The 19,290-nt window shown below is 36.7% G+C and overlaps 1 protein-coding gene across 1 annotated transcript in view; it reads right to left on the bottom strand.

Annotated features, from left to right (window-relative positions):
* The window catches only part of LOC133707523 (ankyrin repeat-containing protein ITN1-like), a 30,061-nt gene extending 11,208 nt beyond the window's left edge, over positions 1–18,853 (bottom strand). The window contains exons 1-4 of the mRNA XM_062133175.1: positions 18,776–18,853; positions 7,138–7,239; positions 3,950–3,997; positions 3,440–3,870 (exon numbers count right to left, since the gene is read on the bottom strand). Of these exons, the coding sequence (XP_061989159.1) occupies positions 3,440–3,870; positions 3,950–3,997; positions 7,138–7,239; positions 18,776–18,851 (657 nt within the window). The 5' untranslated portion in view covers positions 18,852–18,853. The remainder of the gene's footprint in view (positions 1–3,439; positions 3,871–3,949; positions 3,998–7,137; positions 7,240–18,775) is intronic.
* Positions 18,854–19,290: the final 437 nt, after the last annotated feature.

Raw genomic sequence — 19,290 nt, 5'->3', positions numbered from 1 at the left:
GTGGAGCAACATGGACCGAAGTGGCAGATTGGACAATGATTTCATCGGGCTAATCGATAGTGAGGGTTTTAGATTTGTGTCATGGACGGGTCTCCGACAATTATTTGGTGGCAGTGAACAACAGGTGACAGTCTCATCCTGCCGAATCAACCGGCTAGGCTAGAGCACAAGTTAAGATGATGGTGATGCAGGCATAAAGTTTAGTGGTGGCACAGTTGATGTTCGAGCTTTGTCGTGGTCATGTAGGAGTGACGACAGTGGTAGTGTCAATGGTTAAGACAACTAGGTTGCATGGGCAAACAAGTCTTGGGTTTTGGTTGACCTAGGTCTGGGCTTTCCTTATGCTAGGTGGGCTAGGGTTTCACTTTAGTTCTTAATTTGGGATCCAGGGGAGTTTGACAGAACTGGAATCTGAGTTTGGCTTGGTTTATGGGCCTTGTTCCTTTGAGCCTAGAGGTCGGCCTAACTTTTTCTTCACTTCTATTTTCTCAGCTTGGACTTTCTCTTTAGGCATCATAATCTTTACAAGCACCAACATTCCACCTGGTATTTCCCCCACCGTAGAGACTGCCTATGAACCGAACTGCTGAATCTTCACTTTCTTCATTGGAGCAGTAACATTCATCTTCCCCTCAAGCATATTATTTAACAAGAATTTCAATTTGGAGAGGAGAAGGGTGATGTAGGAGGACCTTACTTCAAGGATTATGATGCATCATTTACAGGGAGCAATGGTTGTGCCTCATCTACTAAGACCAGCACCAGCACATGATCTTCCCCATGGGAAGATTTCATATCAGCATTTCGAATGACCACCAGCTTGCACAGTTTATTGGTATCCATGGTACCAAAACGATTTCAAGCAATGGGGCGCAAGATTGGAGTATGTATACCCCTGAAACTGAATGCACCATTAGTAAAGGGTCCCTCTGTAAACCTTTGGAATGGACTACGCAGCTCAAGCCTCTTTTCTCCCGCTTGTGCCTCGGCTGCTAGTTGCAATACAAGCTTCTCCGCCATCTTACAAATACTGCCCTCATGATAAATCAAGTGACAAAGCTGACACTTTCCAACTAGATTTCAAAGAAAAAGAATATCTCTTCCACAATTACTGGAGCCAGTTTTAGTTTTTTTTTTTTTTTTCCACAAAGAAAGGCTTGATGATTTCGTAGGAAACATGTACCCGTATTTTGCTAGTTATGTCAAAAAGTTTTCCTTCAATATTCAGAAATTTGTCTGCAACAAAGGTAACATTGATAATGGCATTGTTGACCTCCAATGCTGGTGGGATGTTATTGATCTTGACAGAGAAGTACAAGGAGTCCATTTTCACTGTATGAGGGGCCATCAAACCATCATACTCCTAAATAATCATAGAAGCACGATTGAAATACCAAGGGCCACACCAAAGCACCTTGTTTCCATCCTTCTTGAGATCCAAAGTAAACATAAAGCTTTTCTAGGCTTGCTTCTGAACCCTAAACTTGCTATCAAAGACCCATACACACTGGAAATGGCGCTTGAAATCAATCACTTCAAAGGGTTCCACCATTAACGGCCTTGCCAGCAAGTATGCTTGGAAGGTGCGCTGCGTTCTAGCACCATTCATGCCCGAGATGTTAACGGCATCATATCGCGCCCTGCCAGCACCATAGATGAGGCAAAACTGGTAGTGACTATCTTCAATGTAGGACATGATGAAGGGGAAATGATTGTAGAGGTAGAAAGGATTGCATATCTAAAGATTTCAAAGTCGACAACGCCCTATTAGGGTTAGGGGTTTTTCCTCTTCGATAACGATAGAGCAGCGCTGTTGTTTGATTTCTTAATTGATTTGATTTATATAAAAAAAATGAACGTGGTTGAAATTAGTTAGTTATAATAACGAATAGTTTGAATAATTATATGTGTTGTAATTTTTTTTTGAAATGTACTTAAATATGTTGTATTGTTGGGTAATAAAAAAAGAAAAATAAAATCGTCCAGGCGCTAGGTCCCTCCCACCGCTCGGTTACAGTCTAGTGGTTTTTAAAACATTGATCTCAGATAATATCTATATTATGTAAAGATTCTAACAAAATTATGCAATCACACAATTCTTATGAATTGATGATTGATAATAACAAGAAAACAAAAAACAAGTACAAGACAAAAAAAGGGTTTCTCTAACAACAAGCTTAAGACAAACAAGCTTAAATTTACGTAATTTTTCTACTGTATCTCCAACATATTCTCTAAAAATCTCAACTAAAGTTCCTGGAAGTTTTCTACCACCTCGGCGCATCTCCAAAAGTTTCCCTAATCATGGTTTGTAGATAGAGTAGAAAGAAAATAGTATTTTTATTGGGACCTCCAAATCTGCTCAGTTGACCTCACTCTATTATGAATTATTAAATGACATATATAACCTCTTATAAAATGACTATTAAGGACAATAATTATACCAAAAAAATATTATATTTAATTTCTCTAGACTTTCCAATTCAGTAATATTATATTGCATTCTTTATTATTTTCCTTATCTATTTTCATTTTCCAATTTCACTACATACTCATTAAAGCATTTTTATATATTTAATAAGAATTAAAACTATAATCAAGATGATGTGACATAAAAATTCCTATCATCATATATGTTGAACGCATATTGGTGAGGGATAACAAAAGAAATCATATTATGACCTAAATCCCAGTCTATTCATTATATATACAAAAAAAAAAAAAAAAAAGAGCTAGCAGTAAAAAAAAATCTAAAAAACTATTAAATAATTAATCATGAGGTACAGAAAATAGAGAAAATAATTAAACATCAAGAAAAATTACTCTTCATTTTTTTTGCACGTCTACAAGAGAAAAAAAAATTCTTTTTTATTAGAAATTAATTTTTAAAGCCCAATACCTTGTGTTTGAGTTTTTTTTTTTTTTTTTTTTTTGAATAAGAGTTTCTTTTTTATTAGATAAGAGATTTATGTAATTTGATTAAGGAATGAATATGTAATTAATAGTTTGTTTGCAAATTATATGAGGGAGGTTATTTCAGGAACTTGAGTGAGGTTTAGTGAGTATCAATTTGATAGGAGGTGTAAAAAGCAATGAGGTCAAGTGAGTAAATTTGGAAGTTCCAATAGAAAAACTCAAAGAAAAACATTAAAAATTCAAAAAGATGTTTGCCTATAATTTTAGAGTTTGTTTTGGAAATTAAATTTTCTACTTAAAATAAAATAGATATAGAGAATCTGTTGGAGGAAAAAAAAAAAAAAAACTTATTTTTCACGATATTGAAAAGTTATATACATAGAAACATATATTTAAGGCCGATGTTTATTCTTTTAAGTACATTGATGCTTAATATGAGTTTATATAGGCAAACTTTGAGTTGGTATGATAATGGGTTTCTAAGTAAACTTATGTATAAACACATGTATTTAGAGATACTGACCTTAAACCACTGTAGCTCTCGTTGCATTTGCAAAGTTGCACCGCGAATATGATTGAACCTTGAGAGTGGAGATAATTTCCCTGCTAAATGTAACATATTCTCTGGATACTTCGTCGCACGTGTGCCAAAGAATATCTGGTCCGCTCTATCAAGTCTATGAATAAGGCTATATATTTTATGTTGACGATATTCAACCGCAAACTGAAATATGTTTTTGTTTCCTTCACATTGTTTTACGAATGGAGGATGTGCTTCACATATATGAGTAACAAACTCAACATGCCCGTATTCAACAGCTTTGAAGATTGATTTTCTTATGATGTCAAGTTGTGCTGATGTGGGATTGTCATTCTTTAACATTTCACTAATGCAACGTAAAACATCAATGCTTCGAGTATGGATCCGTTTCACTTTGCGTAACCGACTGACTCCTAGTTTAAGATCCCAAACAATAATTAAGAATTGGAAAACAATGGAAAAATATGATAAACAATGTCTGATGTACCATACCCAAAAGTTTAAGGAGACTGTGTGCAAGTTCCTTGTATAAAGTTATGACTGCATTACAAATTCCAGTATGTTAGCAATTGTTCCTAGATATTGGTAGTGACATAGCATATTTAACATAGTAAATTAACTAAAGAATAAAAATGCATGAAGGAAGATATTTCATTTCCAACAGTTTCTCTATTAAATTTTGAATGATTTATTATCTAAAATTATATATGGTATTATTTTTTATTTGAAAATGTTATCAAATAATTAAGGGTGCAAAGAGAGAGAGAATTTAGCATTAAATTAGTGAAAACTAGTGGTTTCTTAAATATATTATCTCCAAACTAGCGACTTTTATTATCTCTCTTTTCACTTTCTCTAATAAGGATAGGTTTAGGAAACTGTTGGAGTAAATAATAGGGAAGTTATTGGAGGCATCTGGGTGGCTAGTTCTTATGCGGATGCATATAGTATGTCATAAAAGCCTATGATGTAATATTTGTACTTGTAATATATTTTCCTTGTATAGGGTTGAAGCACTGAATGGGTCCGGCTGCCCTCAAACAGGTCGGGCTATACTAGGCCAAAGCGGCATATTTCCCTTCAGTAACAAACATTTATATATATATATATATATATATATATATATATATATATATATATATATATATATTTATATTTACATTAGAGATGATCAAACACATGACCTAGTTTAATCCGAACTCAATCTTTCACCATAACTACTTGAGCTAACCCTAATTCACTAAAGGTCTTATGAATGCTTGTTTTTGAGTCGTTTCAATTTTTATTTGTCAAGTTTGGTAATCGAAGTGATGGACCTTGAATGTCAAGAGTTAAAAACCTTAGATGACAAGCATCCTATTGCATGAGGCTTTATTAAAAAAGATACGGAAGTTGAACCACTGTTCTCTAGTATTAGCTAGAAATTAATTTATGTGGCAGCTGATGAGACATCACAATTTCATTTAATGGTATGTATTTTTACAAAGTATCTCAAAAAGTAATTGCCATCTAAAATGATTTATAAGTATGACCTAAAAAAGTTATTTAGCATTACTCTTTTTTGAGAAAAATTCATCATCAATGTTTGAATTCTTTTATCCAACTATCAATATCTCCCAATAAAAAAAAAATGAAAAAATAAAAAACTACCAATATCTATCAATGTAATACTTGAACTCAAAATTTTGTATTAATGTAGTACCTTCATCTATATGTTTTTTCTTTAGTTATTCGTTAATGCAAGATTATATCCGACATCTCACATTTTTTAAATCAAAATTACGGGTTTGACCTTAAGAGTTTTTTGTTTTGTTTTTTTTTTTTTTTGGACTACTTCTTCCTTAATCGAAGACACGCGAACTAAGGGGAGACGTGTTTAGGGTCCTAGGCCACATTAGCCTTAACAAGGGCCGCTGGTTACTGCTTACTGCTTACGTTCGGGATCAGTAAATTGCGGCACTTGCAGAATTGGGTTGGGGTGGATTAATTCTGCTTCTAGTTCATCTTGGAAGAAAATCAGCTGTCCCCATTTCTTCTAACCCAATTCTATCACTTCCATATTTTGTTGACACCTGTCCTCCCTACTAACATACCCTTTTTTTTTTTTGAAAGGACTAACATACCCTTAACTCTGTTAACTTTACTAAAAAACTAAAAATTAAACAAATATATATTAAAAAAAATTATATATTTTAACACAAACCCAGATCTCTTCTTCCCCGACCCACAGAGCTACCAGTCATGGCATATATATTTTAATTCCATTACTACCTTCTACGCATTTATGGGTTGTGTTGGATGGACAGGCATTGGTTTTGGTTGAATTCAAATTAGGTGGAAGGTGGTATATATACTATCATAGAAAATGGAGTCCAATTAAATAGCAAGGTTGTGCACACATTTCATAAGAGCTTTGAACAAGTCCAAAACATTTTTGACCAGAATAGACGGCTAATCAATAAAATTAACCAAAACCATGACCAAGATCCTTGATAACCTCAACAGGAATGTGGGCTTACTTAGAAAGCTTAGCAACAAGATTAGAAGGGTGGTAGATCTCTATGTTGATCTTTCTAGCGATTTTTTTAGGTCAATGAAAGTTTCATCAGAAGGTGAATCTGCTGAGACTTTGAAATCAAATGAAAAATATAGTGAAAAGAGAATTAGATCGGGTAATTGTTCGAAAAATTGCATTGAATTCGTCGAACTAATCTGGAAACCTAGGCATAGGATTTTCATTTTTTTTTTTCCTTTCTCTGTGGTTTGAGTTTAAGAAATTTTATTCACACATCCCTAAATACTTAATACACACCCCTGACTTAATATACCACTCATTGACTTTTTATTCAATCATTTTATTATATACACAACTCAAACAACCTAAATTATCCTCTAAACTTATAATATAACTCAGTATCAAGATCATCAGGCCAAACTTTATCATAATCAAAAAGTTTTATACATATAAGAGCATCTCTAATAGTTTCCTGATAAAATCCACTAAAAATTAAAATCTTTATAATTTTTCTTCCGCAATCACAACAGGATTTCTATTATATTCATTAGAATTTATTATTTATGGTTAAATATTTAAAATTTTAAAAATATAATATTAATGATGAAAATAATAATAATTTGAAGACAGAAGAGAGAAAAGAGAAAAAACTTCCTAAAAGATGATTCCCTATAATTATACAATTTGCTCTAAATACAGATATTTTTGTTTTCTCTCTCTTCACTCTCTCTAATGAGATGACTGGAAATGAGTTTAATTTGTTAAAAAATGAGGGTCATTTGACCCTCCTCAATGAGATTTCTAGCTAAGCCACTGCATGACACTTTTTTTTTTTTTTTTGAGAAGAAGCCACTGCATGACACTTGATCATTTTTAACAAATCATTAACCATAAATTGATAGAAGTATCACATTAATACGAAGTTTGAGTTTAGATATCACAATAATTATTTAATGGTCGGGTACCAAACTGCCTGAAGTTAAAAAAAAAAAAAATTAAACAATGATGGTGAATTTACTTATCTTTTTTAGAAACTAAGGGAAAAACTACCGTTCACTACCATGAAGAGTAGAAATGGAACACAACTAAAAAAACTTGTCAAATATTATTTCTCTCACGGAACAATTAACAATAGTCATGGTTATAATTATACTATGCAAGGTACCTGAGCGAATGAGATCCATTTGATTGTCTCGATCATCCTCTTGTTTTGAAATATTGATGCAAGTATCAGAAGTGTTCAAATTAGCAGGTTCAATGCGTAAACCTATCAATAAAAGTGAATAGTATATCAATGGTGTTGTTATTTTTGTTTTTTTTTTACTTTTTGACAATAAAGGGGTGTTATTACACACCCAAAATCTATATTCACACATCCTATTTATTTTTATATCAATTTTAATTTGACTTTTTAAAAGGTCCTATATATCCTCCTCTTTAACGGGAGGAAATCAATAAATGAATGTTTGATACATTAATTGTGAGCCCCGAAAATTTATTTATAGAATTTAATTGATATCGTCCGATGATCTCGTTAATTATTGAAATGCTCGAGAATATTTTTCAGAAGGGTGCGGCTATTGCCACCCTATAATTTTCTTTGTTCACCCTACTTGCTCATTACACCCTACATTTTAATTTTAATTATTAGATTTACTTATCGGGAAATTTTATTCGCACATTCCTAATTACTTAATACATACTTCTTACTTAATACACCACCCATTTGATTTCTTATTCTATCATTTTATTAAATACACCACTCAAACTACCTAAATTATCCTCAAATCTCAAAATTCTATATAAAATCACTATATATAAATCAATATTAAAATTATCATGCTAAACTTTATCATAATCACAACATTCTATATATATCATAATGAATTTAAATGCATTTAATTATCAGAATCATCATAATGATTTTAATTTTCTTTCAATTATTATGATGAGATCCTGTACAATCTTAACAATTTTGTTATTCAAAATTGCTGGTAGTCAAAATTGTTGAAAAATAATCAAGAACACATGAAGAGGATCCCAACTAGGTTTATAACTGCATTGTTATTATTTTCTGTCCATTAGTTATCATGAAACAACATATACAATCATAAGGATTTTGTAATGCAAAATTGCTAGTAGTCAAGCTTGTATGTTCTCGATGTGGAGTATCCGGTTATTGGGCAAACATTTGTAAAGCTCGTGGAGAAATTGTCACCGCCTACAAAGCATATTGTGAAGCAAGAGAAGCTCACTATGTGGAACAAGAAGATCAAGAAGATGATCTAGAGTAAAGGGTTGAAAACTACAAATCTGGCTGGGATCAATAGATCGCCACTTCTGTCTAAGTCTTTATTTTTCCAAGAGATGTAATAGGCAATTGCCATATATTTTGTAGTAGATGCCAATGGTTTAGTCTGTCTTCAAAGTAGGCTCACCCAAAGTAAGTGTGATGTCTAGGAAGGTTCTAAGATTAGTGGTACTTAAGCGAGCCTTGCTCCACCGACATCTCTCTACTCACCTGATCACATTTATTTTGGAATTACCGAATGAAGTTGGACGACTACCATTGTTTTGCATTAGCTAGCATTTTGGATTAGATTTTCTCTGGTAAAAGAGACAATGATGTAACTCCTTTGGCTTATGAATAAAATTCTGAGTTCTTTTCATTATGACTCCATTTTGATTTTGAACATATGACTTTGTGACTACGATGGCTGGGCCATCAGTATTAATTCAAGGACATGGAATAGCCTAACTTCCCCTTGCCAAATGGCACCTTGATTACTGTCACAGAAACTCTCTACGCTCCTAGGGAAATCGTACCTATGAATAGCCAATGGATTCCACGCGAAAACGCATGTGGAGAACGGAAATAAGTTCTTTTGCACTACCTCTAATGATTGCGAATAAAGGCGCATCTTAGAGAAGTTTATGTGTCTCTCTAGTGGACTCTATGTCACTATTCGAGCTATTAAATCCAATAAAGTTATGAGAGAAGATCTCTTAGATTTAGATACATATTGGCTTTGTCACGACATGATAGGTCATCCTAGTCATGATATGATGATCCGTCTACCAAAGACTTCACATGGACATCCTTTCTTTCTAGCGAAACGAAGCATGAATCAAAAGTTGATTCCTGGACTAAGTGTGACCGTCGCTGCTCCCTCTGGCACCGCCGCCGTCCACCACCAGCCTAGGGCTGGCACAGTCCCTATCCATAATGTCATGGATGGCATCCATCATGGTGATGGCGCCCCAGGTGATGCTGCAATCACCAACTTTGCTTCAAGTAGCGTTTCAGACGCTCAGGCCCAACTACAATCCTCATTGGTTGCTTTTAAAGCCTCTCGCTCGTTTACAAAGCCTGTTCCTTAGGGAAATTAGAACTGAGACCGTCCTATGCAAAGGATATGAAAATACTCATTATGTTCTTACATAGAATCCGTAGGGATTCTGTGGACTGTTTCAACCAACCTGCGGACGTTTAAATATCTCATGATGTTGGTTGACACGCAAACACGCTGGTCACGTGTTGTGCCATTGTCCACTTGTATTGCTGCTTATACTACACTCCTAGCAAATATCATATGACAACGAGCTCACTTCCTGGATCATCCTATTCCGTCAATTGGACTTGACGATGCTAGAGAGTTTACATCGAAGACTTTTGATGGTTATTGCATTGGGACTGATGTTGGACATCACATTCCCATGAACACACCCAAATGGTCTCGCGGAAATGTCTACGGTGGTAGTCCGAACATTGGTAATGCGCACCAATCTCCTTACATCCGCTTGGGGTGATGCAATATCGCATGCAGCTATGCTAATTCGTCTACGACCCACCGCCACTCAATCTACCTCTGCGTTACAGCTAGTGACTGGGTACAAGTATCGTACTTACGCATCTTTGAGTGTGCCATTTATGTGCCAATTGCGCCGCCATAGCGCCCTATGATGGGTCCGTACATACGAATGGGCAACTCAGTTGGATTTGAGACTTCTACAATCGTCCGCCACTTAATGCCCTTGCAAGGCGATCTCCTTACCGCTAGATTTGCGGATGTCACTTTGATGAGACAGTCTTCTCGTAGTTAGGGGGAGATAAGAACACAGATGTTCAGCAGGAACGACAGAAATTGTCGTGGTCTGTCCCCACTACGTCTCATCTCGATCCCTACTAAAGTGACGAGATCACACATCTGCTGCAAATATGCCTGCAAGGAAGTACATCCCTACGAGAGGACGTAGCGCCACCCTACACAGAGGTAGGCATGGCACCAACGCCAAAGAGAGTGGCACTCTGGAGTTATAGGCCATGACCCCAGCTAGGATGCGTGGGAGGTCCGTGGGTTCGAAGGATACTTTGGCACATTCCAATCCTTTGATCATCAAGACTCAAAATCCGTCTCATGAGAATCTTCCGGGTTATGGTTATCATTGGGGGACACCTCAACATCAGAACCTATTCCTGAACATATAGAGCTCTTTGAAAATTACACTAGTGTACATGAGACGTGGGATAGAAACTCCATCATAATTGATGATGTAGTTGCGCAATTCGTTGCGCATGAGTTTGTTGAGTCAGATGATATCGAACCACGCTCCGTTGATGAATGAACGTCAACGTAGAGAAATTTGGCCTAAATGGAAAGATGCGATCCAGGTTAAGTTGGATTCTCTAACGAAGAGGAAGGTTTTTGGCCGGTGATGCCAACACCTCCTAACATAAAACCTATTGACTAATGGTTCTTCGTTAGAAAGCGTGATGAGAAAAAGATATGGCAATCTCGCCTTATGGCACAAGGCTTCTCACAAAACGCCCTGGAATCGACTACGATGAGACATATTCTCTCGTAATGGATGTCATTGCACTCCACTACCTTGTCAGTTTGGTAGTTTCCGAATAACTGAACATGCAGCTTACAACTGTGGTCACTACGTATCTATATGGGGATCTAGATAAAGAATATAATGAAAGTTCATGGTGAACTTCATTTACCCAAGTCAAGTGGCTCTAGACCACGGAGCGCGTTTACAATAAGACTGAAACGCTCACTAAAGTGACTACTTGATTGGGAAGGGATATGCCCGCGCGTTTCCATAACAAGTTTCGGATTCTATCGCGGTTCATGTTAGACATGATCTTCATTGGAAGCCTTTAAAGAGTTAAGGGAAACCGCTAAACACTTGAAATCCGAGTTTGAGATGAAGGATTTTGGGAGAACACGATTATGTCTCAGTTTGGAACTTGAGCATCGTGTCATTAGATGCTTAAGCATTTTGACAAGGTCAAGCCTTCAAGCACCCCCATGATCGTCTGTAGTCTTGATCCTGAAAATGATAATCTTCATCCAAAGGATGATGACAAATATGTGTTAGAGGCAGAAGTGCCTTACTTAGTACAATAGGCGCATTATTGTACTTACACCAATGCACAAGACCGGACATCTCATTTGCAGTGAGCTTGTTAGCTAAGGTATAGATTTGCGCCAACGCGACGCCGTTAGATTGGTGTAAAAGATATCTTTCGATACTTGAGATGTACGACTGATATGGACTTGTTCTATCCCTACAGAAAGATGATGGATTCGGAGCCATCACACACCAAGAACGCCGCCAACACTGGCCTGCGTCCTCTATCCCCATCCCAAAAAGACATGTGTTTTGGAAGGTTTTGTTGATGTTGGGTATCTCTCTGACCCACACAAAGGTCATTCCCAAAATGGTTAAGTGTTCACCATGGGTAAAGACCGTGTTATCTTGGAGGTCTACAGAACAGACCCTAGTCGCTATATCTTCGAACAATGTAGAGATTATTGCTCTTCACGAAGTGATTCGTGAATATCTATAAATTGGATCCATAATTATGCATGTTCGAACAATTGTGGTTTGAAGTCTACCACAGATGAGCCTATGAGCATTTAGGGTAATGCTGCTTATTTTGAACAAATGAAGCAAGACTACATCAAAAGCGACAACACCAAGCATAATCAGCAACAACAGTCTCTCCTTAAGATTAAAGTGAACTAGGTTCAATTTGAGGACAGTGCGGCAGGCTTGCTCACTAAGTCATTACCTAAATTCCACTTTCGGGAAACATGTTGGTAGCATCGTTTGCGGAAGTTATCCGAACTCCTATGACCGTTGTCATCAGGGAGAGATGCAGACATCAGAGGGAGGTGTCTACATGTATGGTCTCGAAACGTGAAGAGTGTGTTGTGCTCTTTTTCCCCTTCGACCGAGGTTATTTTTGTCCCACTGGGTTTTTGTTACTCGGCAAGGTTTTTAGCGAGGCAACGAGAGAAGCACCACGTTTGGGCGACACAAGGGGGAGTGTTCAAGTAAATGCAGAATATGTGTCTGGCCCAAACTAGAGGTTACTTGCTCTAGTTGAAATAGAGTTTATATTAGAGATATTCTCGGAGAATCTTAGGAGATATCCAATCAATGTACGATTATGTTTCCATGTACAGCTCTATCTCTATGTTTGTAATCCTCTATATAAAGAGGCCCCTATTATCAATGAAAGTACAACTCAATTCTCTCCCAATTCAGTTTTCCTTAAACAAATGAGAGATTTTCGTTAATATTTTTTTTAATTGGATGTGTCATATAAGGATATTTCTGGAAAAAGAAATGGGTTAGATAAGTAAATTTAATACTGAAATTAAAATATATGGACATATGGTGTAGTGAGTAACTAGGGTGAACAAAGAAAATAGTAGGGTGGCAATAGCCGCACCCATTAAAAAATTAGTAAGTGCTACTATGAGCAATGAAGAAAAGATTGATTTTTTTTTTCGTGTTTTAAATTTTTTACTTTCGGTGTTCATAAAGGTATTACAAAGATTTTGATGAAGTTAACACTAATGGTTTTGTGAATTGAATAACGAATTGAAATAAAACGATAAAAAGAAAATTGAAATAAATTGAAATTTGGATGGAGAAGATGAAGATTAATGTTATCAGAAGAGAAAATGAGAAATTAAGTAGTTTTGTATTTAGTTTTCCTTATAAATTTGAATTTTAGAAAATTAGTGTACTTATTAGTTTTTTTGCATTTGGGTAATATAGTATTTCAATAATTCAAATATTTATAGGGTGAACAAAGAAAATGGTACGGTGACAATAGCTGCACCATTTTCAGAATTTTTCAAAACGTGAAATTCTTGATTTAAGAGTTTGATAATAATGTACATGACACGACGAGTTCGTTAGAATTTTTCGGATACCTGAGCTACTTTTAGTGATTTTCGGAAGTTTCAGAATTAAATAAAGTATTAAAGAAAAATAGAAATCAAGTGGCGCGATCTGGATCTTCAAAATCCTCCATCGCCTTATCTGAGCTGTTGAAATTGAGTACACAATTACTAGAGTGCGGTCAGCGAACCAGATCACACCAGAACCTTCTCACACTTTCGACCCGGCGACTGGGTCCGACCGAAACTCCGTCATTTGGCCACTTCACAACGGCTAACCGGTCGCGTTTAGATCGACTCTTCTGCGCCGACCTCCCTTTGGTATCAATTGTCCATTCGTGGGTTATGGAGCGAGAATCGACGCCGTGAAGGTTTGAGTTTTCCAGTGTATTCGTGGCATTTTCCGGCAATTCTCGGGATTGTTTAAGGTATCGAAATTGATCCTCTCTTCGTGCTCTACACACTGTTATTATTGGTTTTCAATAATTGGTTACATTTTGACCACATTGATATTTGGGTTGTTTCCGGGTTCCGACGAGTTTAGCAAATTCCGGCGTCGCCGATCACCATCTAGGTTGCTTACGGTTGGTCGCCTCCTCACGTTTTATATGCTGGTATATTTGAATTTCGATTTCGGTCAAGTATTAGGGATTTGATGTTTTCATGGTTTCGGTCACCACCGTGGGTTCCTATTTCCGGCGACTGCTCTGGAGTTTCTGGGTTTGTTTTCGATATTAGTTCTCGTCCTATAATCAAGACTTGCTGCACTTCGGACTGAAGGAGAGAATTGGGATGTGCTCTGATCGACGATCACAGAACACAGTGGCTGCAAGTTTATGCTTGCTTAAGACCTCTGTTAGCTCAAATTGAGTTACTTTGATGGTCGAAGGTAAATTCAAAACCACAAACCGAAGATTTGTTCTTTTTGTGTTCGACCCCCTTAACCTCCGGAGGGTTAGCTGCACCGGTCGAAAGATACTTCGATCACAATGACGACTTGATTCCGTGTATGTAGCTAGGTAACAGACACACTTGCTACCCTAAAATTTGTGTGAGGTAACGTCGTGTAATGGATCTATGGGACTGGCCAACAGGTACTATGTGGCACTGTGTTTATTTGAATTTCATGCATCGGGTTTTAAGACGGAAAATCTTTTAAGTTTGTTGTTCTGATTTATATGCATTTTGTTTTCATATTGGGATCCCAAAAATATTATTAGTTATCAAACCTAGACGGGGTAGGTCCTATAGAGCAACATGGACGTAAGCTCACCCCTACAACAGTGTGTATGCAGGTACTGTGCATTGGTGACGACATTGGAAGACGAAGCAGGGTGTGTGGAAACGCTAAACAAACTTTCGTACAGGAATCCGGTTTTGGGTCTACTCTTGACCTTTATTTCCTGAACATCGTCATTCTAGATATTGTTGAACATTGGTTGAATATTGAATCTTTGCTAAATTCTTTATTTCTCGAAGTTTGTTATGTCTCGAGAAATGGGTCATACCGAGTTCCAAGTGAACAAAGTTTATTTGATGATTTAAAGGTTCACCTCAAAAATACTTTAAGCGTTTTCGCTGTGCGGTTTTTGAATAATGTCAGTTAACAAAATGCCTTACGGGTTTCTGGGATGTAGATTGAACCTTTAGTTTATATCTTAGAGACACGTGCCACTGTGACGTGTTCAAACTGGTGATGTGCAGTTTGAGGCGTTACATTAATAATCTCAGTAAAATACTAAATTCTTCTGGTCCAAACAAAAGCCAGTGCACTAAAATGAAAATCTCACTAAATTCATAAGATAATAATTTTTCTAAGGATTAAATATTGTTTAGTCCTTAAACTTTTGCTCCAAAAACACTTCAGTCCCTGGCCTTCTAATTTCACACGTTTAGTTCTTGTACTTCAAAATTTCGGACCAATAGGTCCTTGCCGTTACTCTCCGTCCAAAAACTCCGTTAAATTGCTGACGTGGCAATTCTTTCGCGTCAAAAAGTCTATTATACCCTCACTTCCTTTTTTTATTTTATTCTTTCGTCTTTTTTTTAAAAAAAAATTATTCTTTTTTTTCTTTCTTTTTATCTCTTCTCTTATCTCTTCTCCTCTCCCTCTCTCTCTCCCCCCCCCCCTTCCAGAAACCTCAACTCAACCCCCTCCATCTCCAACCCGAAGGCGCGTCCAAGCTAAAACCTTTCAATATTTTCAGAGAAAGAAAATGTCTGAGACTCCTCACTACCTAGCGACCCAGAGCCACCAAACCAACCCGCCCCAACTCACCCGCTGGTGCACTTATCACAACTTCAACCCCTTCACCAATCCCATCGATTCCCGCAGTTCCGACGACGACTTCTTTTCCGACGCTGCCTTCGATTCTGATCGTGACGTCAGCTGCTTCGTCACCGATCTCTTCGACCGCCGCGCCTCCTCCGATCATCCCCCCAGCGACTGCGTCCTCGTCTCGGGTTCGGATCCATTTGTGACCGAACTGGAATCGAAGGTGACGACAGCGATGATCTCGGGTCAAATTTCAATTTGGGGCTAGTGTTTGGGGTCGAGTCAAATTCTCAAGGCTTTGGCTCTGAATTCGATGACTTTCTAGCTCCACAAGGGCTTTGGGTTTTTGGGTTGGAGTTTGATTCAGATTCGGATAACGATGCATCCGAAAGCAATCGGGTCAGCGAGGGTATCCACTCGATTTGGGACAGTATTTTCATGGAGGAGCAGAGAAATGCGTATGAGAATTGGATTGGATGAATTTGCAGAAGGTTTGATTTAAATGAAGGAAATGAGATTTGAGAGATGGCCATTGGAGAAGTGGGGAATTAAGGTTTTGGGCGGCGAAGCAGTGGCATTGGCGATGGCGGTGGGGATTGGAGCATGGAGCTGTTTGGCCTGGGATTGGGATTTGATGGTACTGGGGTTTTTGAAGAAGGTTTTGAGCAGGTTTGGATGGAGCTCATGGGTTGTTGATGGAATCGTTTTGGTTTTCTTTTGTTTTTGTCTAATCGATCTGGGTTTGGGAGAAGAATTGTTGCAGTTTTTTTTCCTTCATTATTTGGATTTGGTTCAAGAACATGTAAAATTTCTGGGTTTTGATGGTTGGGAGGTGTTGTTCGGAGAGAGAAGAGGTTAGGGGTTTAAGAGAGAGGGTAAGCAGAAACTAAAAAATAGAGAAAATTAAAAATTAAAAAAAAATGAGGAAAAAAAGAAGAAGTGAAAGTGAGGGTATAATAGACTTTCTGACGCGAAAGAATTGCCACGTCAGCAATTTAACAGCGTTTTTGGACGGAGAGTAACGGAAAGGACCTATTGGTCCGAAATTTTGAAGTACAAGGACTAAATGTGTGAAATTAGAAGGCCAGGGACTGAAGTGTTTTTAGGGCAAAAGTTCAATGACTAAACAGTATTTAATTTTTTTTCTAAAAACTCTTTAGGGCCTAACGAATATACAAATTAATAAAGAAATAGCAAAGAAAAAAAACAGTCATCGCCATGTCAGAAAAAAGGTAGTTTATATTTAAGCCACATCAGCACTTAACAATATATTGTGGAAATGATGTATTGTTTGAAAAGCATCGACTGTTGTGTAACATTTTTGATCTTGCGCGACCTTTTTAAATGTTTTGGCCGTTGTATCAGAGATAATAATGGTGCCGAAGCGTGTGAAATATTTTATTTAGATTTGAGTAACATTTTTAAGTCCTGTGCGACTTCTTTAAAATGTTTTGGTCTGAAGACCAGATGGGTTTGAAGACGAGATGGGTTTGAAGACCAGAAGGGTCGGAAGATCAGAGGTCACAAACGGTGAAAAAGGCATGAAATTGAGAACCAAACCATTGGCTGGGTGATTGGTTACAATTAGTTAGAGCTCTAGTCTGTCTATCATTGTAATTCATGGGGGTAACTGAGTGTTATTGCGACTCATGATTACGTGTTTTATAAGAGAGTTTCGAGTGTATTCTTTCTTTTACCTTCCAAGATGGGTCTGGTTTTCATATTTGAATTGTTGAGATTTTAATTTATATGATTTTGAAGAAAGGATGTTGAGATTTATCACGATTTGGGTGAGTTGCTTCCTCAAGTTGATTTGTGTGCATTTCTCGCGATTGTGTGAGTTGCTTCCTTGAATTGAAAAATGTGGTTTTTTGTTCTTAGTGTGAGTTTCTTTGGTGTGATTTTGTAATTTTCCTGAGCGTTAAAATGATTTCAAACATTACTTGAAGTGGTTTTGTTTTTACTATGATTAAGAAAGTGAGGTTTTCTACTGTGATATATGCTTGTTGATTTATGCTTGTTGATTTCCTAGGCTGAGATAACTTAAGCATTTTCACGTTTGAAGAAGAAGAGATTTTTCTGGCAGTGGGTTTTGAGGTGGAACGTGGCTAGCAGAGTGGTGACTTGGTCATGGGTCGTAGCATCCGGAAGCCTAAACTTGACCTCGACCTCCACTAGGGCTTTGGAGATGTGAGACATTAAAGGTTGATGATGCAGTGTGTTTTGGAATAGGGGTCCTTAGAGCAGTTGAGGTGGCTGAGGACGGCGGATGCCCATTTGTTTCAAACCATTTGTTTTAAATTGGGGGGGGGGTAGATTTAGGGTGTAATTAATGAGAATTTGGTGGAGAAGTGAAAGAAAGAAAATGGGAGAGTGAGGTGTGGCTGTATTCGTTGAAAGGAGAGAGAGGTTGAAGGAGAAGTTCATCAGAAAGAGGAGATCTCCATTTTGCCCTTCTTAGAGGTTCAAAGTCTAAAAAGTAAAAAGTAAGCTCTCACGTTGGTGCCAAGTTAGCTTGTGACGTCACAAATGTAGGCAATTTTGAAATTTGAACGCGGGTGATGAAAATTGGAAGTGCAGGGATGATCATGATTAAAAAAAAAAATCAAAAACTGACCTAATGTTTTACCCAAAATTGAAGGAGGCAAATTAAATTTAGTCCTAAATTAATTGAAATAAGTAAGGAACACAAGTTATAAACTTATAACTAGTCTGCAATCACATGCTCTGCATGTGTAAGAAAAATTTTAATTGTAAAAAAAAAAAAAAATTATCTGCAAAAGAAAATAGATTGAATGGGTAGTTATTGCAGAGAGAAAATAGTGGGAGAGAAAAGTGGAGGTTGTGGGATAATTTTTTTTACAATTTTCTTAATAAAATCTATTTTATAATTGTCCTATTTACCCTTGTGATTTAATTTATTGTCAAAGTTTTTTAATCTATCAGGGTTAAATCTGTCAAAATTTTCAATTTTGGCTAACAAAGCCTCTTCTCTTAATAATAGTATAGATTTAGTGTTATATAATTTAAACTTAGCAATTTAAAATTTTTAATAACCCCAGTGGATTAAAACTTTAACAATAAAAAAGTAACATGTAAAGAATAATTTGGTAAAATAAAAATAAGAATATATGAAAATAGAAGAACAGAAAAAAAAAATACTACTACTCAAGTCTCAACTGTAGTTGAATTTTTTTTTTTTTTTAATTTACAGTTGGGAAAGTGAAAACTAAACAAAAAGACTCAAAGAAAATTGATTTAAACGTGTGAGCATATATGTGAGAGGCTAGTATATATCAACAGAGGGGAAGAAGACTCACGATTATAGATCAAATATTGCCAAAATCCAAGTTGGGTTCCACTTAAGAATGCAGACTGCATGCCAGCCAATTCCATTATAGGGTATTCAACGCCGGTTGGACTGATGGCCAATCTAGGGCAACGCCGAATTAAGTCCAAAGCTATATCTAAAGTAGAGTGAACGCAAAAGAATCAAACAACAATATTAAAACATACATGTGTGTGTAAATATATATTATTTTTTAATCAAATAAGAGATTAGGTGATATAACTTTCTTGGAGGCATACGATGCAGGGAGCAAGTCTCACCTCATTTTTTTGAATCAAGGAAATAGCTTCATATATTAGAAGTCAATGAAGTTGATTATAATCATATAGTAATGCATCCAAAAAACATTCTGGAGCATTAACAAACTAAAAGCAACTTGTGCTACACTCAAGCCAGAATAACCGTTTTACACGATTCCGCTGTCATTTACAAACAGAAGAAGAAGATGTGGTATTTTCGTAAATAATGGGGATTATTTGCCATCAT

The sequence above is a fragment of the Rosa rugosa genome, chromosome 4 (assembly GCF_958449725.1).
Source record: "Rosa rugosa chromosome 4, drRosRugo1.1, whole genome shotgun sequence".
In the NCBI taxonomy this organism is placed as follows: Eukaryota; Viridiplantae; Streptophyta; class Magnoliopsida; order Rosales; family Rosaceae; genus Rosa; species Rosa rugosa.
This window is presented reverse-complemented; position numbering and strand designations above follow the sequence as displayed.